Source organism: Rhea pennata, chromosome 10 (assembly GCF_028389875.1).
Source record: "Rhea pennata isolate bPtePen1 chromosome 10, bPtePen1.pri, whole genome shotgun sequence".
NCBI lineage: Eukaryota > Metazoa > Chordata > Aves > Rheiformes > Rheidae > Rhea > Rhea pennata.
Window position 1 is genome coordinate 1,744,640 of NC_084672.1, and position 24,974 is coordinate 1,769,613.

Consider the following 24,974-nt stretch of genomic DNA (forward strand, 5'->3'; position numbering starts at 1 on the left):
ACGGCCCCGCGCGCCATCGCGCCCGCTCCGCTCCGCGCCCGCTCCGCGCCTTTCCCGCCCCTGCCGCCTCGGCGCCCCTGCCCCGCGCCGGCCCTAGCGGCGCTGCCCGCGCCGCGCCTCGGCGCCTCCTCCCCCAGGATCCGGAAGGCGGGGGAAGCGCGGGGAGGAGGAAAGAAGGGAGGGGGGGGGCGGCGGGAGAGCGCGCCCCATCGCCGCCGCGGAGCCGCCGCCGCTCCTTCCCCAGCAGCCACCAGCACGGAATGATCCTCCGCTCCCAGCCGGGCTGTCCCCCTGGCCGGCTTCGCCGCTCTCCCATTGGCTCCCGCCGCCCTTTCTCCCGCCCCCTGGGCTCCGGCCGCCGGCTGCGGCGCGGCGGTTGGCGGCCGCGGACGTCAATCAAGCGTGAGCGCCCGCCTCCGCAGCTATCAGGTTAGTGTTCGCCGCGGCGCTGGGGCTCGGGATTCCGAGCGGAGCTGGTTGCGCCCTCACCGCGCTGGCTTTGGGGGGGTCTGCATCGGCGTCGGTGCACGAGCGGGGCCGGCGACAGCGAGCCACCTCCGCCAGCCGCGGACATGGACATGAAGAAAAGGATCCACTTAGAGCTGCGGAACAGGACGCCCTCAGATGTAAGCAATGCAAAAAAAAAAAAAAAAAAAAAAAAAAAAAAAAATCCATCCCACATTTTTTTTTTTTTTAGGAGGGGGGTGCATTCAAACCCCGGCGAGGTTTGGGGGTGCGGTGGCACGGGAGTGGGGAAGGTGCCAGCCGGCGCGGGGGCCGCTGCTGCCCTTGAGGTGCCTACCTGTGTGTGTGTATATGTGTCTGTGCACCCAATTTGGGGTGCCCGAAGGCGCACGCGTTGTGGTCTAGGGGGAAACTATAAGCTGCTCCTGACTCGGCTGGTGTGAAATGCATTAAAGGGGCTTGCAGTGCATTAAATAAAAATAAGTTGGTGCTCCTCTCTGGCGTGTTTAGTTTGCAAATATTTGTACTGGGTGCTGGGCAGGGAGAGACAGACAGAGACTGTGAGTGAGTTGCAAATGGTTTAGTTTAAAGTGCGTCTTCATTTCTTTGCAGTGATCAGGCAAGAGAGACTGGGGAGCCATATTTGTAACTTTGTAGTCCTCATGAACGCGCCCTTTCTCTCTCTCTCTCCCTCTCTCCAGATGCTGAGAAGATTTTTTTTAAAAAAAGAATTTTAAACAAATGCTTAGCGTTTTTAGAGATCTGATATCGTTGCCGGTAGTGTAAGCGTTGAATAAAAATATTGCAAAAAAAATGCACTCTCCACCCCCCTCCATCCACACACACACATACACACTCATACACACATATACACCACACACACAAAAAAGGCTGGATGCGTGTGTGTGCGCGTGTTTTTTGCTTTTTAGCTGTTTTTTTTTTTCCCACCTTTCCCCCCCTTCCCTCCCCTTCTTCCTCGGGGCTGGACTTAAGGTTGTTGTGCAGCGTCTGCCTGAATAAACGAGAACAAGAAACTTTGTCAGGACAAAAATAGTCCGGAGTGGGGAGGGGAAGGGGGGGGTGAGTAGATGCATGAGGAGGAGAGGGGGGGGCGCGCTGCCGCGGTGGCACCGGAGCGGCGGCGGCGGCGGGGCTCGAACTCGCGGCGCGGCGGCCGCGAGGCAGCGGCTTCCCCGCGCGGGGCTGGCGGCGGGCAGCGGCCGCGGCCGTTACATAATGGCTGGGGCCGCTCGCGCGGCGCCGTGCGCGCGGGGACGGGAAGGAGGGAGAGGAGAGGAGGGAGGGGAGGCGGCTCCGCGCCCCCCGCTCGCTCGCTCGCTCCATCCGTGCGTCCATCCATCCCTCCCGCCGCCCCGGCGGAATGGGAACGTACCTCTCCGGGAAGCAAGGGCGTGCGCGGGGCGAGGCGGCCGGACGCGGCCCCGCGGCTTTTCCGCTCGGCCGTTAAAACGCCTGACGGACAAAGATGGGCAGATTTATGTAACCTTGCTCTTTAAACTTTAAAAAGTCCTGGGCGAGGAGGAGGAGAAGGAGGGAGGAGGGCTCTCGCCGGAGCCGTCGCTCGGCGGCCAAGGGCGGCGCGGCCCGCGGCGCCTCATTGTTCGCGCGGGGACGGGCGGAGGGACAAAGCGGCTCCCGCCGAGCCGCCTCCGTCCCGCCGCCGGAGTGCCCCGCTCCCCCCCTCCGTGAAACCGTTTCCTCTCCGTCTCGTCGCGTTGGCAGCGCCACCGTCCACCCCAAGTAGGACGCGGCGCCATGTTTCCCCGCCGCCGCCTTCCCTCACGAGTCGCGGCGGGACGGGCGGCGGCGGCCGTTACCGAGCGCCGCTGGCGCCGCGGCGGGACGGCCCTCGCCGCCTCCCGCCGTTACGTGCCGGCGGGGGACGCGGTGGGAAGGGGGAGAGGAGCGGCCGTGTTTTGGTGGCGAACTGCGCCATGAGGCGCTGCCGCCGAGGGCGTTTTCCTGAGGCGGCGGCGGCGGCGGCGGGCGGGGGGGGGGGGGGGCAGAGGCGCCGCGCGGCCGTTGGGGCGGCCGTTGGGGCGCGGAGGGGGCGCGCGCGCCGCCGCCGCCGACATGACGGACCGCGGCTGCCATTTTGCCGCCGCTGTCGCCGAGCGCAGGGAAGGAGGGAGGGAGGCTCGTAACGGCGCGGAGCCGGAGCGGGGCAGCGCCGGGGCCGGGGCCCGGCTCGCTCCCGCCGCCGGGGGGCCGAGAGGGGCCGGCGGCGGCCGCGGAGCGGGGTGTTCGGGGCGGCCGGAGGCTCCGATGCGGCTTCCGCAGGGAGGCAGCGCGGTACTGACGAGCTGGGAATACGCCTTCTTCCTGGGCAGGGCCCTGCGAGAAGGTAGGTCTCCCTTTCCCCTTTTTATTTTTTATCTTTTTATTTATTTATTAAATATTTTTTTCCACTTTTTACTGATAAATCTCCCAGTCCTACTGCGGGAGATTTTTCAGCGCTTATTTACATGCCCCGTTGCAAACGGACCCAACGTGAAAATACGGGGCCCGAAGCCTCTCTGGTACAAGCCCCGCTTAGCTTTTTTTTTTTTTTTTTTTTTTCCTCCCCGCTTAGCTTTTGTTCCGTTTTTGCTCTGTTTTTGACTTCCTGCAGGAGAAAGTTGAGAGCGCGTTGGTTTGGGTGGCATTTTGCTTTCGTTTGTAATTCAGAGCGATTTTTGATTAAGAAATCTAGGCCAAAACGGCTGGTCATAAATGCTCATCTGACCTGCCATTTTTTTACCTGTCATTTTTGTTACCTTTAATTCTGTCAGTGTGTTCCATGTATTAGTCCTTTCAGGTAGCATGCGTAATCATACTTATTTTAAATATTTCTGGTTTCGTACAAAGAGGAGAATGTCAGTTGGAAATGCTGTGCTGTTAATAATCGATTTTGTAAAACTTATTGGCTATAGATGCATGCATACGCTGTTTTGTCATGGAGAATTACGTGTACACTTTGGACCCTGTCTGTCTTAAATACATACTAAAATAAAGTCTATTTACATCCAGCTAGTATTTTTGGTAAAATGTCTGAAATAGAGTTCTAGAAGTGATTCTGATGCCAGTATTTAATTTATTCATGAACTTTAATAAGTATTTCAACATGAACAAAATAATTCTGTAAATTTGTCTTTATTAGTCTATACTTTCATAGATAGGCAGTATTTGTCATATGTCCTGTGGGAATCATTATTTCCATGTTTCAAAGTTAGTATAAATACATTTGGGCGGGGCGGGGGAACCTTTGCTTGCACAAATAGAAGCAAATTAATTTGTCTTGAAGCTTCGGCCCTGTATGTGCCTAAGTTTTGCAGTGCATCTTACATTTATTGCATACTGTTATGTCAATTTGCAGTATCAAAACTTTTTTTGTAAATCAAAGTTAGGTAAGAGAATGTTGATAAGGTGTTTTACTTCTTTCTGAACTTGCACTAATATTTATAGTTTGAGATGGCTAATACAGTATTTGTGTAGAATACTGATTAATGCTATGTAACGTAACTGGCTACTTTGAGATGTTAAGTCATATAATCCTGTAGGGTCAGTATGCATATCAGTTAACAGAACTGTATGATTATGATCTCTGAAAGTGGATGGTATAGGAGCTATTTCTTTCTCAGCTTATTTTTTTCTTAGTTCTCCATTTTTATGGGAATTCAGTGTTGGTAATAAGCATGGGGTTTTGGTACCTGGAATTTGTTTTTCTGTGCTTAGACTGTGTTAGACAGTCAGCATTGAGCCTTTGCATCTGCTTCCTGCCTTGCCCAGATATTTCAACTTTTCTTTTTAGCCCATTGCTCATAATGATCACTTAAGGTAGTACATTTACTGTAGTCTTCATCACTTTGCTTATCTTGCTTACAATATTAGTTTTCTGTTAAAAATAACTATCTGCTAGGAATTAGTCCGGTACAATTACTTTGCATAGATTTCCTCCAGACCCATCAGCTATTAGTAATAAAACTACTTACCTCTGCAGAGAAGATGCTCACCTGGGCAGATTTGTGAGGTCTTTTTGTTTGTTTGTTTCATTTGTATAGCGGAAAGTGCAACTCATTAATAAAACACGAAAAATTTAACACAAGCTCATTACTAACACTCTTCTCAGCTGTGCGACATAGGGGTAGGTTTTTGAAATTGTGCACAAAATCTCATCTTCTGTGGTTTAGCGCTACCATGCTGGTTCACTTAGCCTGAGGAATGAATATTGCTTCTAAAAAGTTTTATCAGCTCAAAATTGTGACAGTGATAACATACTGACAGTAACGCTGGCTATTTCTTATGCTTTGTCAACTCTCTACTGCATTTTAGAACTCATTTGACAGTGTGATTTCTCTAGTTTTCTGTAGTTTTTAATACTAAAAGAAAATACAGTGCAAGCTTCTATGCATAGTGGTGTTTTAGACGAAAATATAAACAAAAGGACTCTTTTCCCCAAGCTAGTTCCGTATTGTGATGTATGCAATAACAGTGGAGAGTTTAAACTGATACACATCTCTTTAGAGACTTACGTTTAAAAAATTATTTTGGTATTGTAATGGGATATAGGCATATGTTTTTACCTTCCCCAGGCTGAACAATCTCAAAATAGAAGGGGAATGTACTCTCGATTTGAAATAAAGTGGAGCAAGCAATGTTGTGTGGTTGTGTCTAGAGTGGCATGAGATCGGCACATCCAAACTCTATTCAGCATGCTTGGATTAAATGATTCAAGACTGCAAAAATTCGTGATAATACTTATGTGGTTGAGGGAAGGGCACAACTGTACACAACTGTAGCAAAAAGAAAGCCTTTTTTTTTCCAGAATTCCCAAGCTTGCATATTAGAATATCTGAATTTCTAGTTGCAAACCTTTACAATAAGTGTCCTGTCACAACATGCATATTCCTCTTGGAACAACTACTACCCACAAAAAGCAGGCCTGGAGAAAGTATGTGATGTCTGAGCTGTCCTCACTGAAATTCAGTCTGATTTCTCCTCCAAGTACTGGACTGATCAGTACAATATTTGGCAAATCCTATTCCTTTTTTCTTAAGCTGGATCAAATCATAAGCATCTGAAAGAAACTGTGCACACAATTGAAAAGCACCAATAACTGGAGCTGAAACTGGTTGCCTGATTTTTCTGTTTTCTCTGTGATGTTGCTAGAAAGGTGTAACAGTGTGTGTGTGTATATACACACATGTATACATGTATACTCATGTATATATGTGTGTGTGTGTGTATATATAGTAAACATAGTACACATAGTAAACCTTCAAATCCTGGAAATTCCCTTTTGACAAGCAATAGCTAACATGCAGTCACAGTTACACCACCTTTTGGATGATTCAGGTGTGTGTCCAAAACAAGAAAATTTTGTTCTGAAAAATGATACTGGCTTGCTAAAAATGTATTAGGAGGAGATAACTGGAGTTTAAATGACACCATTGTGTTGTAGTCCATCAGGGAATGCATCTTCTGAAGAAACGAGATCTTATCCTGCCCAAGTGAAACAAGTTAATGAAGCAAGGGAAAAAAAGTACTTGTTAATACAAACCTTGTGGGGCCTCAGCTTGACCTAACTATTACAATCTGTCCTTGCAGCAGGATTTATGCATTATATATCAGTGGAAAAATAGACTTTTCTGTTTTTCTGTTTTAAATGTACACTAAAAATCTGAATGTTTTAAGGTAACATTAATCACATGCAGAAATTTAGGACTTTTCAAATACCGTGAAAGATAAAGTATTTTATAAGACCATATTTTCTACATCAGTGATGCATCTTTAAATGTGAGTTGAATTGGTGGCACAAATATCAGTGCTTGTTTTCTTAAATATTTGCAGTCCAGAAGGTTGATGTTGAATATTTCTTTCTATTTCACTCCATCTGTGGATTAATCTTTCACTTCCCCTCCATCCTCCCCTTGTAAAGGTATAGGTAAGTTGCAGAAGCCTGAGAAGTAAGAACTGGACCTGTGAAATATGAGCGGATGCTGCATCTTGAATATTCTTGAATTAAATAAGAATAAGGCTTTGGCTATGGGTATAGCCCTAAAGAAAGCAGTTTGCAAGCCATGCAGGAGTGTAATGCCTCTGCGATTCCATAGCTGTGTCCTGGAAGGAAGCAGGAGTAGCAGAGGGTGGCAGTGAAGGTGATCCTCTTACTGCTTGCTGCACTAGGCTTTCCATTTACAAAGTGTATGATGGCTTTCAGCAGTCTTGATTGACAGACAGCTCAGCTAGATGAACCTAACTCTGTGTCTGTAGCTAGAGACAGGTCTCCAATGGGAATAGACAGCGTTTGTATTTTTGTTGTGCTTTGGTATAATAGAGACTTATCATCTGTTTCTATGACACTAGTGGACTTGTTATGCATTTAATTTTTTTCTTGTCTCCTCCTCTCTTGCTCTGCTATCCTTCAAACAAAATAGCTAGTAGATGCTTAGCCTGTTTTTGACCAGGTTGCTAATATCAGTCATGAAGCTCTTCCATATGTAAGAATGACCTTTGAAATCTTAAACAAAACCCACCTTAGTAGCTTGCCTTTATGCCACTCTGTAAAAGTTGGGCTCTCTGCTGGAGCACTAATTTGTCCGTTGATTTGGCCTTTCCCTTCCAAAGGGCACTTTTCCTGCTTTTTTATGCTTTGGAAGGGAAAGCTTGTCTTTTCCAAGTATGATTTGTCAATGCATTCTGTAGCAGTTGATATCTTCAGAGACTGTTTTCAGTATTAAATATGCAGCTTGTGAAATTAGTATTAATTTAAATGCAGTGTTTCCTATATAAATATATAGATGCATATCTTAACAGTCCTTTGTTACTGAGGGCAATTCAGAAGATGTACAACTGAACAAACTAAATAGTTCAGCCAAATACTTAACATTTCTAACTGAAGAAATTTCAAATTCAAGGTGGAATGCAAATATATATTTTAGTTCTGCTGTATTTAATAATTACTGACAGTCAATGAAAAACACTGAATGTGGTATCAGACACTATTTCTCAAATATAAACTAAGGCAGAAGTAAAGTGACTTGTTCATACTGTCTGTCGAAAGAGGAGAAGAAAGAGACATTGGTGTGAATTTCAAAAGCACTTAATGCAAAAATCAAACGATTTAATCACTTAAGTATTTGAAACACTTCTAGTGAAATATTTCAGCTTTTTTAGTGTTATGCTCTTAACACAAGAAAGCAAAACAAAAACTAGCTATGCACTTCTGAATGAAACAGCTTACTGGGTCTCTGATGTGTGTTATTGATTTATTAATTAGTATGTTGCCTATGCATATAGCTATACTGACATTTCTAAATGTGAGAAAGTGTGTGTGTGTGTGTATATATATATATATATATATTTTTTTTTGAGAAAGGCATCCTAACATTATTTTTTCTGGAAGCTTCTTGCACTAGAAGTGCTTCATAATTAGATACGAGTTTAAGGTATAGTCAGACTTGTCAAGAGTCTTTGCCCCTCGATGGCTTATCTATTTCACTTAGAACTTTAGGTTTCTCATAGGTGCGCAGTAACAGGAAGTAAATTTTTTGGAGCCATATATATTTTGTTTTCAAGGTTTATAGCAATGCTATGCAAAATGTTAGAGTGTAGAAAAAGTAAATTTATTGATGTAGAGCCAGATTTTTCTAGGCTATGAAAGCAGCATTTGGCTGTCTATGAATGCAGGGTAGCTTCAGTAATAATAATCCATTTCCCTTCTTTTTTTCCCCTGCTTCTTTCCTTTTGTCAAGGTAGAGGTGATGCAGGGTCCCTGATACATGCAATGTAGATAAAAGAAGACATTAACTGCGTTCATCTTTGTGGGAGTTACCATAACAGAGCTCAGATTTCAAGTTGTGGATTCCTAGCATAGTGTTATCTTCAGCTTGGTAGCAGTTTAAAAGCGGGCTTTAAATTACTGTTTTACAGCACTGCATTGAACTTGGACACAGTAATTTGCCTGAACTGCTTGAATCAAGACTATGACAGATGTCCACAGAGGTGCCATGTTGTCATTGAATCATTCCTGATCTCTTGGCAAGTGTTTTTGTGCTATTCCATGCTTGTACCTTCTTACCAAGTGAATCCTATTGTTAGCCTCTTCCCTTGGCCATTTTTCATGAGTACAACACCCTGTTGATGGGAGGATGCTGCTTCTGGTTTTAGAAGCTGGCACTCAGCCCCTCGTTTTCTGCTAGGCACTCTGCAAGCAGAACAGAATGCTGGAATGGTTAAAGTCTGAGTACTGTATATGACTAACATCTAGAAGATATTCGGTTTTTCTTCCTCGTGTTAGATCAACTGTATTAAATACAAACAGTTTGCTAGAGTGTGGTTTACAAAAGCAGAGTAAACCTGTATGAGAACCATGGAATTAGCTATTCGAAGACAACAGTATCAGGATTTGTGCACACCCATGTATGTATATTTGTGCTTTTAGTGAAAAATAGCAGAAGCACGAAAATTGTCACCAGTAGGATACTGGAGATTCAATATTGGGCTTTTAAAATCCTCCACTAAAATTTTGAGGTAAATATTGCTGGGGCTTTCCAAGAAAGAGATGTGTAAGATATGAAAGTTTGATGGGGTTGCATCATTTGGAGAAACCATAGATGAGTTTCTAAGCCCACTAGTAGTTCCATGACCTTGTTGCAAAGATTTGGAGTTCCAGCTCAGTTGAGTGGATGTAAAATAACTAGAAATTGAACCTTTTGCCATTGAACGAGACTACACTGGAAAGTATAATGTTCAGCAGTTGTTAATTGCCTGATTTCGAAAGGGCCAGTTCCAAAGTGCTGTTGAAAGGGACATCTTTGTTAGGATTTGGGAAGTGTGCGTGGGGGAGATACTGTAGACTTAACTCTGAACTGCTTTGAAGTCCTGACATGCTCCTGGCCTTCAGCTGTGGTGAGATTCTGCATTTACACTTGGTATCCATCATGGTGATAATGGAGTGCTACTCAAAATTACAAGGTATACACATTAATTCTATCCAGTCTCTTTCCAGCTGTCAATCACTGCCTCTGCTAATACAGTTCTCAAGTACTCTGGCTGCTAGATATCTTGTCCTTATCTCAAGGAAAATAGTTTGTGCTGTGCAGCCATTTCTTGAGCAGTATTTCTCCCTGCCCCAGGATTTGTAAAGTTCTTTGCACAGCACAATAATGCAAGGAAAATAATAGTTGGTTAGCTAAAAGTTTAAGGTCTTTACTGTAGTTGATGGAAGAAGAAAAAAAAAAACCCAAAGCAGATTTTTGTTTCAGATACTTGTAATAACACTTGAAAGGACATACCAAAACCCCAAATCAAGTGTTGGTTTGGTAAGAAAACAAGTCATTGCTGCTGTCACAGGGAGTAGGCACATGCAAGTTTTTGTTCTGGCTTTCTCTTCACGTGCGCATTATGGGGACAGGAGGATATCATCAGCATGGGAATTTTCCCTCAGCTGTTAAATTTAAGGTAGGAAAAAAGATGTTGTGGTTAGATGCTCATCCCAGAGCATGTCCACTGAGTGATTCTGAGCTGCCCAGAAGGAGCAGCTGAGGATTACCCCGTGGAGGGGGAATCCCAGGTGGCAGAGCGCCAGCACAGTCAGTGCTGTGCCACCTGTTTCCTCCCCCCTTCCTCTCTGCATGTGGGCAGTATGCCAGGGGTAGGAGGGGGCACAGCCAGAATGTGCGCACTCCTGCAAGCCTGGAAAGGCAGAACAGCTCTTAAGGTGTGTCTTCATTGGCATACAACAGCCCAGTAGCTGTTCTAATTTGGGCTAGAGATTATTTTGCATTCCTCTGTCTCTTGCCATTTTCCACCATGAGCTGAACTTTGCATAGCCTGTTCCACTGTACCTCTGAATCACAGGGTGCCCTAACATGGCTGAAGATCTGTCTTAAATGCGGGTGGGAAATGACATGTGGTGCTATCTCTTCAAAAAATTAGCTCTTCAGGTGTCCATTGGTTACATTTTGTTGACTGTCCTAGAGCAGAAATTGCATCATGTCTTTGAGCCTTCAAAGGAGCTTCAGTTTTAGCACAGGGCATTAATCAGGCTGTTTGTTCAAGCGTTTTTGGCCTAGTCACATTCCAGATAATACTGGAAATGATAATTCATGAAATGCTACCTCCTTCAAGGAAAGCAGCTTTGGGGGAGGGTTATTTAAATTGAGCATGGTCAACATGATATGTCCTGCATCCTTACCATCACTTTTCTATACAGTGTTTGAGCTCAGCGTGATGGGCTCTTTGCAAAACTGGGGTGAGCTTTGTCAAACCCACTTGCATCCCCAACAAATTAGACTGTCATGACTGTGAAGGTTGGGCTTCTCTTAAGCTTTATGGTACAAATTGGGTGAAAACAAAAACCTGTATAGATCCATTTTTGCCCAGGGATCCTCAAGTCTGCAGGAGTGTAAATCTAGAATGCAGTATTGAAACTAGAAGGAAAACAATTATTTGGCAGTCTGGTTACAACAGGCAAGCAAAGCTCATTCTTTCACTCTTTACTCCAAAGTGATACAGGACTTTGCAAGGACTATGCAGACTTTTTAGGAGATTTCCCTACCCACCCATCTTCGCCACTCCCTCCCCAAAAAATGAAACAAAACAAAAAACAGAGGTATCATGAAGAAGTATTTGTGCATCTTGGAGAGAAAACCTACCTCGGCTTTCAAAAATAAGGCTGGACTTGGCTTCAGCTTATCACTGCAGACTTCCCTTGCTCTCCCCTCCGTTCTTTTCACAGCTCTGCCTTCCTCCAAGTGAAGCTTCCATCTGGGTAGGAGGTATGAAAGACCATAATTCTCTCATTGTTCCCATGGCCCATTTGGTTGGGAGCAGAGGAAGATAGTTAACACCCTCTTTACCTGTTCTTTGTGGGGAAAAAAAGCTACATGGTTCCTATACTAGGGGTATCATACACAATGTATGCTTCAGAAGCATCTGATTCATTGTACTGAAAATGAGAGGCTACAGCCTTTGCTGTTACTGTTTGTAAAGCCAGCAGAATGGTATTTGAACTTGTAAACTTGCCATTTACCTTTTAAAAATTGTATTCACGATTGTGTTCTTTTATCACATTATTGAAAGACTTTAGTCATTAAAAGACTTCAGTGGACTAAAGCTCAGGAGTTTAGTCCCTAATTCATGGATTTTTCTGCCCAGGGATTGTAGGTTCTCTGAAGTGGAGACTTTGCCTTTTTAAATGTTACTATACAAGTACAGATTAAAGGTTAAGCTGATAAATGTTTTGAATATAATTACACACAGATACACTGCTATTCTGTTGAGTATGTATTTGTTGATACAGAGTATGGTTGCTGCCAGAGATGCAGACTGCACTGAAAATGTGAGCTGGGGAAGGGCTGCCAGGTATCCTGTACAGTGAATGAGTTGTAGATGTTCCTTGTGATTATTCCCCCGAAATTCAGTGGCAGCTTACACATGGTTGCCTGTACTTATCCTAGGAATAAGATGGGAGCCTCACAGTACACACACTGTGCCTATATTAAGGAGAACATATACACAGTTGGGAACATAGCTTAATAGAGTAACCATACTAGGAAAAAAATAAGAGGCTTTGATTATCAAGTGAGGAGTAATGCAAAGCGTGATGTCATGAAAGACCTGGAGAAATATAGGGGATGCTGTAATCCACACTTAATAGTGCACAGGGGATTAACAGCAATGTGATGTCATGTTCTGAAAGCATCTGAGAACACCAGAAATAGAAATCAGAGTGACCACAGGAGAACAGGTCCCAGGCACATTGTCTAAAGAGTTTGGTGAAGAAGCAGCAGTCTATTTGCTTACATACGACTGCTGAAAACTAGGGACTGATACTAGCAAACCATAAAGCAACGCACAAGCAGCAGTATGCAGCCAACCAGGAAGCACCTGCTAGAGCAGATGGCAGCGAACTGAATGGACGAATGGGGCAGCAGAGCCCTGCAAGCCACCCCGGGGGGCAGAACAGCAGACCTTGATAGTAAGCACCTGACAATTGAAGCTGTGCAGTAACATCCCTACTCAAGTACACAACAGTGCCTTGTCATAAATACTGCTAAGACATGGTGTGTGCATGGCAAGGTCCAACCTAACCAGCTCTGTGGTTCTAGGCATTCACATGCAGGTTCCTTCTTAGCTGTTCTGGCAAGTATTGGTTTGTACACTGTTTTGTCCTTTGAGTATCCTTGTATTGCTGTGTTATCTCTAATGTTTAGTAGCCCACAGCATGTTGCTTTTTTGCTGTTTCTTACTATGTAGTAGGTTTTTTGAGAAGGAGGTGGAAGAGGTAGGAAGGGACAGGTCATCTGGCCTACTTATCGTGGCACTTACTTCCATTAGTGCTTTGACATGCTTATGCCTTGTGTAGTAGACAACAGCAAAACTGACTGTATGCAACTTCTGCAAGTTGGATCTTCCTGCCGTCAGTATAACTAAGCATGAATTTCTTCAGAAAACTTGTTCCCTTAGCCTAGCTATCCAAGCAAGTTCAGACTATCTCCCTTAGTCTGACTGTTCATTCATATGTCTATAACATTATGCAGATTGAAATATGATACAGTTAAATTGATTCAGACCAGTTGAGGCCCACTCATCTCACTCAAGAATGTAACAAGACTCAGAAAGGGTACTAGCGCCAGCTACTTATATCAGACAAATGTTTGTGCTGTGTTTTGGTAAGAAAATTTGATGAAAGAGACATGTAAAATGATAGTCTTACTGTGCATTTTCAATGTGTTAGTGGGAAGTCCAAGAGATGTTTGGAGAGTGATTCAAGGTCTGGATTTTTTTATAAAATACTAAGATGTCAGGAAAACAAACAGGGATAGATTTAGTCCCGCTGTCATACTTTTGTGGTAGTGAGCTGTTTTAGATGAAATGCAGCTTTTCTAAGGTCACCTTTTCAGTACTTAGATATGCTTACATAATTGTTTAACTGTCTAGTGTGCCCTGCTATAGTATGCCTGGATGAGGCCCATTGTCCTCGGAAGGGGACTACGTTTTGAGTAGACATCAGTGCAGCAGCCAGCATGTTGGTTTCTTTGGCCTATTGCCTGTGGCAGATCTGTCTCCAGTTAATAACACGCAGTGTGCCTGGAGCCTGCAAAAGCAGTGCCCTCTCCTGGATGGGATGACCAGCTCAGCACTGCAGTTCTCTGCTTACGTGCAAGATTTTAAGTCCCGAAGAGAAAGAAATAGCAAGCAAATGTGGAGTGGAAGGGAAAGAGAGCAGGATGTGCAAGACTGCTGGCTGAGAGGACATGGGCAAACAGCTGTGGATAATTTTAATATTCAGAAAATATGATAAGGTGTGGAAGTAGTTTGTTACTGTTTATACTGCCCATACAGGGACTGAACCTGTGACCTTGGCATTAGCAGCACCACGCTCTAACTAGCTGAGCTAAACCTGCATGTGCACATTGAAAGGAAGTCAGGAGAAGCCCCAAGTGCCCAGCTTATGCAGCTGTGTTACCTTCATGCTTTTGCTCGTGTGTTATTTTCCATAGTGTTCTTAAATCTCTTTGGCTCTAAAGCCACTTTGATTTTGACTAGACCACCCAGGCATTGCACTTGTATTGCTGCTGTTGCAGTTCTGGAGTGTTTGGAGCCTGTGTGCTGTTAATGAACTCTTAGATTTGACCAGGCTTTCCACCACTTGTAAACCTGCCCAGTTTTATTCCATGATAACTTCCCTGTGGCAGTTGTTTTCACTGTACCTTTACCCAGTGTCTTGATACTGGGCAAAGGAAACAAAGATTGCTGTTTTGTTTCAAATAAAGTTCTTGGAAAGGCAGAGAAGAAACAGCAGTCTTCCCCTAAGTGGAGCACACTGAAAGTAGAAGCTAGCTGGCTCTTCTGCTCCATATTAAAGGGTTCTTCTTCTACATCCATAGCAATTTCCAGCTCCCCCTCAAATCTGTTATCTGCCCCTGCAGAAGCTTTGTCTAATTCCCTGTTTGCCTTTTCTCTTCCTACTGTCCTTGCCAAGCAGTGAGGACAGATACCATTTTCTTTGGTCTAGTGCACGGTTTCTAGCCAAATCTGACTGTAAGCTCTGTCCTGTGCTGGTTGCTGAGCCTATGAGCATTGTCTCCCTCAACTCTGGCCTTGCTTCATCTTCCTACGTGTGTTTCTGCAAACTTCCTTTTCTGGCTCTTGCAGAGAGGATAAGACAAAAAAATATCTTGCTTTTTGCATAATTATCAGCCTTCCAATAACAGGATCAAATCTGTTTCCACAGAAAATCTTTTCTTCTGCAGCTGTGAAGCTCACTAGCCTCCACAGCCAGACATGAGACACACGATGGCTGGTGGATGGTGAAGTTGTGTGCTCTATGCAGTAGCACTTGCCTTTGCTGACATTATTCAGAAAGAAACATCTCTCGGTGATTCTGAAACTACAGAGCACTGTCTCAGATGAGCAGGCTGGCTGGCTAAAGGAGATAATGCGGCAGGCGAAGGCCTCTGTGCTGTGGAGCAAGGACACAAACAGATAGGGATGAAATTTAGTGGCTTTAAGGTTTGGTTTTGGGGTGGAGCTTATTTTATTTTATTTTTTCTACTTCTCTTTTCTTCTTTTTATTTTTTTTCCAGGGGCTCTATATGTGAAGCAATAGATGTGTGAGAAAACTGTTTGTCCTTGAATTAATCTGAGTACCCTGATACTTAAATACTGTTATACTAAAAAGATGCATGTGTATGCCTTTAGATTTGTTTTGGGGAATTTTGTTTTGTTTTTGCATTGAAATAAATTTAGGTAGGATCTTGATCATTTGACTTAATCTTTGGTTTCTTCTAACCAGTCTAAAATTCTGGAAGACTTGTGTATAGTCATTCCCTATCATTTTTTTTATTTATTTATTTTTTAGGAAAGTTGTAGAGACTTGGAAAACGTATTTCCTGTCTAACTCTGATCCTCCTACTCTCAATGAATCATTTGTACTTTTATGTTGCTTTGGGCTGACTTCCCTATTGACTTCAGTGCTTAGGATTTAATTAGAAATCTAAGGATGTTATTTGGAGCTGTAAAACTACATAGGATTCTTCTCCATGCTGCTGCACAGAGAGGGTTATAGTAATTTATTTTAAAAAAGGAAATTAAATATTTGCATATTAACTGTCCTTTTGTGTGAACTGAAGAGTTGCTTCATACTTCTATGTACATCATTCTTGCAAACTTTCTTTTGTCCAATACTCTCTGCTTAAAGCAACCCCTTCAAGCCTGTAAACAACCCCCAAACCTCAGCAGTTGAGTTTTGGTTCTCTGGTTGCCTGTTAGAGGAGGGGGGCTATAATGCAGTCAGAAGGATGTGTTTTTCAAGGTATTTGTGTACAGGGGAGAAATAATCCCCAGAAATTCTCCATGGATGTGAAAATATCTGGATAGTGTCCAGAAGGGTGGGGCCTTCCTGTGGTGACACAGACCATGATGCCAAGAGCTTCTAAAGAGCCCGAAAAAACTCATCTAATGTTTGCTACTAATGGACTTGAGTCTTGTAAGACTGACTTGAACTCTAGGGTGAAAATGACCTGTTTTGTGCAGGGTGGAGCATGTTTAGCAGCTCTTTTGCATCAATGCTCTTGTTTTGTGTCCGTTGAAGATAGCACCTGCAAAAAGAGTGCTGCTCAGTAAAGCAGATTGTAACTTGCTATACACATCCCATGTCAGCTGCCCTGCTCTCCCTGTTAGGCACCTTCTGTGTTGCACAGACATCTGGGGAAATTATCGCTGTCTCCCCCTCCAGTCTCCCTAATGCAGCAGGGCAAAGGAGATAAGTCAAGAGATGTGCTTAAGTAGCAGCAGCCTATATTCACTAAACCTCCCCTTCCAGAATCATCTGCAACATACCTTGTAATTCCCCAAGAAAATAGTTGCCTATGTGGAGAAGGTCTTGCCCTAAGGTATGTGAAGCTACCGTAATGAGAAGGAATGAGGATGAAATCCAGCAGTGCCTGCTTTAGGATTGCCAGCGTCTGTCTGTGGGTTTCAGAAATGTCTGAGTAGGCAGTGATCTGAAATACACAGTTCTCCAGTGTGAAAAGGTTGAAGAATTTTTGCACACAGGAAGAACCTGTTTTAACAGCTAATGATACATTGTAATAGCAGACAAGTTGCAAAAGTGTCAAAGTTGTGTGTTAGTTTAAAAATATGTATATTCTTTAGAGTGCTTATTGTTTTCATTTACCAAATGCAGTGCTACTTATAACAAGTAAGCTAAGCCAGGATTAATGTTTCTGAAGTCTAGCCTGTGTTTCTGAAGTGTAGCTGAGACCCTTCAAGAGATGCTAACCTAGCGAGCTAGCAAAATTAGGGATCAGATACTGAAAATAACCTGTAGCATGCTTGCCAGTTTAATTAAGTACTTTTTATTCAGGTCTGTTGCTTGAGTTGTGTTGTAGTTTGCTTATGAATGAACTCTTTATTTTCCATGCGGAACTTCTTATATACATTTTGCATTGCTCTTTTTTCAGGTTAAAGAACTCGTTCTTGACAACTGTAGGTCATGTGAAGGCAAAATTGAAGGCCTTACAGATGAATTTGAAGAGCTGGAATTCTTAAGTACAATCAACGTAGGCCTAGCCTCAGTTGCAAACTTACCAAAGTTAAACAAACTTAAGAAGGTAAATAAAATGCTGTATGCCATATCTTTCCCTCTCTGCAATATACTGATTATAAAATAGTTGTTTGCAGAAAAACTTTATTTAACCAACCAAATGGCTTTGTCATACATGTTTTGTGCCAAAAACTCAAGATGTTTATCTGCCTTTTAGCTCGAACTAAGTGACAACAGAATCTCAGGAGGACTGGAAGTATTGGCAGAAAAGTGTCCAAACCTCACACATCTAAATCTAAGCGGCAACAAAATAAAAGATCTCGGTACAATAGAACCTCTGGTAAGTTACTGTGATACAGAATGAAATCAAAACCTGTCATTTTGTGATGAGGAGAGGTAATGCACTGGCTTAGTAGCGCCTGAATACTTCGGACCTTGAAATTCCAAACCAACTTTCAGCTAAGTGTCTTCAGTTTTGGTGTTTATCTCTTCAGCCACTGGCCTTTGCTACCAGACTGTAGGGTGACTGTGGCTCTAGACTAACTGACACACCTAATAGGATACTGGTAGTCCAGCACCATTTGCAGGGAGCACAGTGTAGCCAGGACTGGTGCTGCATCTCAGCTGGGAGCGTGAGATGTTGCCTCCCTCTAGCGGCCAGCCCTCTACAAAAGAGGAGCCACCCATATCCCCGGGAGTCAAGACTTGGCATGGGGCAGAGATCATGCAGTGAGTAGGCAGCTGCATGGCTGTATCCACTGCATCCTACTGCATAGGCAATAGCTTGGGGAGGAGAAGACTGAGAGGGGATCTTATCAATGTATACTATTACCTTAAGGGGAGGTGTCAAGGGGATAGGGCCAAACTCTTTTCTGTGGTGCCCAGTGACAGGACAAGAGGCAACGAGCACAAACTGAAACACAAGAAGTTCCACCTGAATATGAGGAAGAACTTCTTTACAGTGAGAGTGACAGAGCACTGGAACAGGTTGCCCAGAGAGCTGGTGGAGTCTCCTTCTCTGGAGATACTCGAAACCCGCCTGGATGCAATTCTGTCTAATGTGCTCTAGGTGACCCTGCTTGAGCAGGGGGGGTAGACTAAATGATCTCCAGGGGTCCCTGCCAACCTGAACCATTCTGTGATTCTGATTCTGTGATTCACACAGGTTGTGTCCTCTAGGGCTGTCTGTTTGGAACAAAGCTGTGCACCCAGCAGTGTCACACTGCAGTCTTGTGCCCTCCCTGAAATATGAAGGCTAATGTCACTCAATCAGTGCATTTTAGAAGCACAGCAACTTTGCACCAGTGTAACTCACCAGAAGAGAGTAACCAAGAGTCAGCTCAAATGACTGGCATGTGTTGCAGGTTTGCCTCCCTTAGCCAGACTCTCTACTTGAACTGAATGTATTTTCTGTGAAGCATTCAGTCTAAAATTATCAGCCACCACTTCTGCTCAGTGGTGTGGGATGTACTGGTGATAGTAGAAACCAGCTGCAATGCCATGTGCTGCCACGCTTTGCCTGCTCACTTTCACTGTGGTTATTTCAAATGCTGGGTTTAAGTTTATCAGGTTGCAGTTCCAAAACCCATCCAAATATCCATTCCTTTAGTGCTTCTTAGAACTGTTCTTCAGTTTTTAGTTTCCGTGCCCTTAAATCTCCAGAATTGAGGAGTTTCAGCTTGTTTTTACTTCCAAAATACTTTCTCTAAAATGTCTCAAGGAACAGTTCTTAGATGAATTTGTCTTGGACCCCTTTCCTTTAACAGGCGAGGATAGCAGAGTAGTTAAACTCCTGTAGCAAACATGTGAGAAGGAGGATTGTAACTGCTTCCAGTTCAGGCTTATTCTTTTCTTGAAGTCATCATTGCTCTGTATCTTCAGCTCCAGAAGGGAGATATTTCATAAGACTTGATACAAATCCTTAACTGCTATACTTGTGTATACCTCTTTCTCAAAAAACAAACAAACAAACAAACAAAAAAAACCCACACCCACATCACTTTCTGTTCAATTTCCAACTGTTTTTTAATTCTTCTGAAAGTTAAGTAGACTACAATCATTAAAACTTTTAAAATGTCCCCTAGTAAAATTCTTGTGTCCAAAGAATAGGCTGTTTCTTTTTACATTGAAAGTAGTAGTTCAAAGGTATCTGATTGCTGGCTCCAATATCTTTCTTTGCCCTTTTGGGATAACTCACTGGACTGGTATTTATTCTTAGCTTGGCCCCTCACAACGTGTGATTTTGCACCATGACCTCTTTCCAAATTTCAGTCCTCTGCTTGTGAGATACTGAACTTTAGAAAGAGCATTTTCTATTCACAGATATCAAAGCAACAGTGGCTAAGCGTTGCAGAATTTTCTTCCACACCAATTTAGTAGGCAGAGAATGAAATGACCCTTTTGTCATGGGAAGCTGTTGAGCAGATTAACTCTGGCTGCTGTTGTTCTCTGTTCTTTAGGGATTTATTGTAACACTGAACTTCAGAAACTTTTCTTTCCTTGCAGAAAAAGTTAGAAAACCTGAAGAGTTTAGATCTTTTCAATTGCGAGGTAACCAACTTGAACGATTATAGAGAAAACGTATTCAAGCTCCTCCCGCAGCTCACATACCTCGATGGCTACGATCGGGATGACAAAGAAGCACCAGACTCTGATGCAGAGGGCTACGTTGAAGGCTTAGACGATGAGGAGGAAGACGAAGATGGTATATAAATTGTGTTATTTGGTACACATAAGTTAAGAGTGATATGCTGCCTAGTACTTTTTGTTTCCAGCTCTAACTTTTTGGCCGGAGAAGGGATCTCTCAGTAGCTCCTTTCCTGCCTGATGTAAAGGAGAAGTACGTATAGTACTTATAAAAAGAGTGTCCCCTGAAGGAATGAGGGGAAGGGAGATGGGCAGGGCTTGAAAAAGCTTTCTCAGTCTTATCTGTAGTAAAAGACGGGGAGTGAAGGGGTGGTAGAAGAAATGGGCCAGGAGGAAGAGTAAGACAAGCAATAAGACATTAAAAAAGAGTTTGGGGAACAGTGAACATCAGGGGAGGAAGACAGAAGGAAGAAGTGGATAAGAAAAGAAGACATGTACATACTGCAGTTTTCCAGGAACCATACAGTTGTGGAGTGTGTGCGGTTGTTTAGACCCTGATAGATGAAGGTAGGAGGGGGAACCAGACTGGGCATAGAAAAAAGCACCAGGATCAAGGAATGAAAGGAGCTGAGGCATTGCTTATTAGTAGGGGAATATTTCTGACTGTTAAAGGCAAAGTGAATTAGTTGGGTTAGGACAGAAGAGGGGAAAGCATGTGCTGAAGATTGCCTGGAGCAAACTCTGTGAAAGGCACTAATGAAGTGGCAAACAACTTTCTAATGTTAGGAAAATTAACTGTGGGTCCCACTGGGCTGTCAGTGCCATTCCGCCTCTCCGGCAGACTGCAGTCAGAGGCATCAGTTCACCAGCTGGATGAGTATTAGGCTGAGTTGGGGAATTTGCTAGACTCTTCAAACCCAGCTGCACAGCAAAAGCAGAATAGCTGGACTTGCACTTTTCTCTTGAGTGCTGAATGTGAGATCTGGTGAAAGGGATGAGTGTTGCAGCACTGCCTGGCAGAGTGGTGCGTTCAGCCAGGTTCAGTAGGGACAGGTTCTTTTCAGCAGAACACAAGCCTGGACCTGTGTTCAAATGTGTGAAAAAGCTCCAAAACACCCTTCCTACAATATGCAAAACACTCCTGGTTTGTTGCTTGGGCTAGATGTATTCAAACTCTTTCCTCTTGAAAACAGATTGAAAACTCCTAGGTTGGATTGTGTGTGGCCTTTTTGTGTTGCTCTGGCAGCACAAAGGCAAGGGGTGGCTGTTAGGGAGTGTTCCTAGTGTATTGTTGCCCTTTACAGTTCTGCTCTGTCTCTGGTGGGAGCAGATGGACAGAGCAGAAGAGCTGCAGCATCTTGTAGGCTTTAAAATGCCTGTTAGTAGTGGGAGCTGGAGCAACTTCAACTAAAGCAGTCCTGAGGCTGCTGTGACTTCCTGTCAAGGCCCCCTCCATCGTGGAGCAGGTCAGTCCATGGGTACTGCTGCCACACTGTCCTGTTGCGAGGCTAAAGAGACACAAGACTGTGTCTAGCCCTATGTTTGGAGAATTGCATGAAACTGTGTATGAAAGTTGCATGAAAGTTTTGCCTTTAAGCAATGCTTTCAGTTTCCTCCTTAAGTTACTAAGAAGCCACATCTCAAGTGGTAATGCTGAAAAAATAAATATCTGAGTGGTTAATCTTGTTTGCCTGCATAGAAGAGGAATACGATGAAGATGCTCAGGTAGTAGAAGACGAAGAAGATGAGGAGGAAGAGGAGGAAGGAGAAGAGGAGGATGTAAGCGGAGAAGAGGAGGTAAGGATTCATTGTAGTTAATAATGAGCATGGAGTGAACATTCTCTAACTTGGAATAGCTGGGCAAGAAATAGACCAAATATTGAACCTTTTGGTACTTGAAGCATGTACTTTTTTGTGGGGGTGGTGTTTGTTGTTTGTGTTTTGTTTTTTAACTTGAGAAGCATTAAAATTACAATGGGGGTGGCATTGAGGAGTGTCTCTGTGAGCCAGCTGCCATCTAGTGACCACTGACATTAAATCATTCTGTTTGCTGGGCTGATGTCAAAAAATATTATCAAGAATGTTTGTGGAGTTTTAGCATGTGGAGCCTTTGAAGAGCTGGAGTAACAGTCTCCACACAAGCAAAGGAGAGAGTGGGAGAAACTACAGCCCAGAAAGCACAGAGTGCCAGCACTGAACCTTTACACCATGGTGTTGATCTGAGTAAGAGTTAGAGTGACAATGGGATAAACAGGATGAGCACAAAGAGCAGAGAGTGAAGTTGTCTTTGTGAGGGCCTGTGGGTAACTGTTGCTCATGTTGTTCTTAACACACATAGAAAAACAGTGTAGCAGCTCTTTGTAAGAAGAGGCTCTGTGGAGTCTCTGAGACTGGAGTCAGGCCCTGCTCTAACAAGGTCACACTGATATTGTAGAAGTTACTGTGCTACTTGATGTGGTACATGAATTACTGACCATATGCTCTCAGAACAAGGTTCCTCGTTGGACATGTACTGTCTGATACTTAAGGATGCTTAAATTGTTAGCATGGTCTGGGTCCTGTGTGTAGGCTATGCTGAGCCTGTCACAATCTGCTGAGACTTTGCTGTTAGTAGAACCACTCAGAATGGGACTAAAAAGTGACTGTAGGAGATCATCGAATCCATCCTCTGGCCAAAGAATCTCACATACTTAGCTCTCACTCTTTCTGACTGGTTGGCCAGCCTGTTCTCAAAAATAACAGCAGCTTCTCAGGATCTGGAGATGTGTGTTCATCTTTTAACTCTCCTTATCCCTAGACATTGTGTCTTCTACTGTCCAATCATCAACTTTAACTAAGCTCAAACTTCATAACAAATTTGTAGCAACATAGCAGTGTGAATTATAAGATCACTTACTTGCTGAAGGCTGTAACCTGGAACTGGCAGCTATGACTGCTTTTGATTTCCTGCAGTGAAACCTGGGCCAGAGTCCAGTTATATTGTAGCTAACAACTTCAGCAACTGCACTTTTATATACGTATGTGGGAAGTGTCTGCCTTTTTGTCTGGTTTTTGTTTAAGATGCTTCAGGGATTTTTTCCCTGTTGTAAAATGCGGTTTGATATTGTGAAAGGTGCTGCATGAAAACCAACTTCTTTTTAATCCTTTCTTTTCTACCTAGGAGGATGAAGAAGGCTATAACGATGGTGAGGTAGATGATGACGAAGATGAAGAAGAGCTTGGTATGGCAGTAATCCAGTTTTTGCTAGAGATTAAAGAAAAATGAATAGTATAGTAAAGGCAGGCTCGCGTTTGTATTCCTGCTTCTTTGATAGCAAGCCAGCTGCTGAGTAGAAGCCTGTTGAGCTTGTTCAGCTTCTGAGTAGCATGTGGAAGCACTAATATAATTCAAGTTGCATTTTATTTTGCAGATGAAGAAAGGGGACAGAAAAGAAAACGAGAACCTGAAGACGAAGGGGATGAAGACGACTAAACTGAATAACCTATTTTGAAAATTTCCTATTGTGATTTGACTGTTTTTACCCTGTATCCCCCCTCCCCACACCCCCAAATTTTTTTTTTCCTGATTGTAATGTTGCTGTGGGAATGAGAGGGAGAAGCAGACTGGGTGGGCAAGGGAATAAAATACTATTTTTACTGCCACTCCTCCTCCTATTCATTTTAAATTTTTTCTTTTTTTTGTCCCTCTCTTAGTCCCTGTAACTGCAATAGTAAGTATAAACCAAGTGGTAATTTGTTTCTTATTATTGGAGTGGATAGTTTGACATTTTGAAAAATAAAAAGTTTAAGAACAGTGGATGATACCCAAAATATGCATAATCTGTTCTGGGACAGCTGAATATCTGTTTGTTGGGATTTTCCACCGCTGCCAGTCACTAAACGTATTGTAAGCATTTTTTAGGGATGCTGCAGATCTAGGCAAAGCATCCCTCCACAGCAACAGGTGTGAGAATGGCATATTGATAAAGTGATTTCTTTGTTGCCTGTCCGTGAATGACTGCCATTTTCAGCCAATGCTTTCCCCTGCTTCTGTAGGTACCTTTTATTTTGCTGTTTGTAAATAGTGACCAAATGTTTTCTCTCTTTCTTTTCTTTTTTTTTCTCTCCTTTCCTCAGGGTGTTCCTTTGAATTTGGTTCGTGGGGTGAACCTGCAATCCCCCTTCTCCCCATGTTGTGTTTTTTTCCTTTCTTTTTTTTTTTTCCTTTTCCCCCCCCCCCCCTTTTTTTTTTAGCTAGGGTATAGCCAATACACTGAAAATGGCAGGCATTTAAATATATATATAAATATATATAAAAAGTGTTCCTAATTCCTGAGTTACTAGTGAAATGAATTTGACAATTGTAATAAAAAAATGTTTCAACCCTTTTAAATAAGGTGTGTACTATTTTGGTCTGTAATATATAACACCTAGTCAATTTTAAGTGATGAGAAACTACTTCCACTTGTGCTATATACTTTGAAAATTTTTACAAACCTAAATACAGGAGGCAGTTCAGCATGTAGAGTAGGAGGTTTCTTTTCATACACTCAAGCACGAGATACTAATACAAAATTGTATTTTCTTACCTAGTGGAAGTCAGTAAAATGACTGAAAATACCTAGTGAATGTACAGTTTTACTTTCATATCCCTCTTTAAAATAGCTTTAGAAGTGACTTGTATTTCCTAGTCAATATTTCATCTGTATAAATACATTTGCAACAGTTTTTTTTCCCAGAAGAGCCAAACTTTGAGTTTTATGTCTGTTTGTCATTGATGAATTTCAATAAATCTTTTTATACAATTTTTCTGTGGCTTATTTGAGTAAAATGGGCCACTGGGAATGAATTGCATACCTTTTTAAAAAAGGCATTTAATAACCTATTCTGGTAAATTCCCTGATATTTTTAGTAACCTGATGATATGTTTTGCTCTATAAAACTACTCTTAGCCATGGTTGGGTGAAACCAAGGGAGAGGTTTTGGTTTTAATGCAAATAATGGTGTGCCATTTTTATTTCAGAAACAAGATTTTTTTTTCCCCTGTGTTGTCATCATGAATATTAGAGTTTAGCATGTTCGTGTGTACCTTGTGTTTGATCTGACCCCTATTAATGCAGGCTGAGAAGAAAGAATTCCTGGTTTCCTCTATCTGATTGAGAAAAATTTGTTCAGTGTATTAAGTAAGTTGATACAGGTAGGAGGTCTGCTGTGGCATTTCACTTGTGATTAACTGAGACAAAGGCTTCTTCCTGTTACGTCCTGACAGTCCAAAGCTAAGTTTCTCCTGAGTTTTCCGGTTGTGAATGGACTCTGCATTACAGAAGAACAGCAGAGCAGGTAGCATATGCCACTTGCTTGCAATAGCTTTTATGGGCCATGCAAGAGA

General features: G+C 43.2%; 1 protein-coding gene across 1 annotated transcript; it reads left to right on the forward strand.

Moving 5' to 3' along the window:
- Positions 1-421: 421 nt before the first annotated feature.
- ANP32A (acidic nuclear phosphoprotein 32 family member A) lies at positions 422-24,392 on the forward strand. The gene is made up of 7 exons (XM_062583613.1): positions 422-626; positions 16,938-17,087; positions 17,238-17,360; positions 19,526-19,724; positions 21,306-21,403; positions 22,767-22,827; positions 23,017-24,392. The coding sequence occupies exons 1-7, from the start codon at positions 573-575 to the stop codon at positions 23,076-23,078; spliced, it is 747 nt and encodes a 248-aa protein (XP_062439597.1). The 5' UTR covers positions 422-572; the 3' UTR covers positions 23,079-24,392.
- Positions 24,393-24,974: the final 582 nt, after the last annotated feature.

Coding starts and splice junctions, on each gene's coding strand:
- ANP32A (XM_062583613.1), top strand. CDS start 573: ATGGACATGAAGAAAAGGATCCACTTAGAGCTGCGGAACAGGACGCCC. Junction 17,088..17,237: donor AGTTAAACAAACTTAAGAAG/GTAAATAAAATG, acceptor TCTGCCTTTTAG/CTCGAACTAAGTGACAACAG. Junction 17,361..19,525: donor TCGGTACAATAGAACCTCTG/GTAAGTTACTGT, acceptor CTTTCCTTGCAG/AAAAAGTTAGAAAACCTGAA.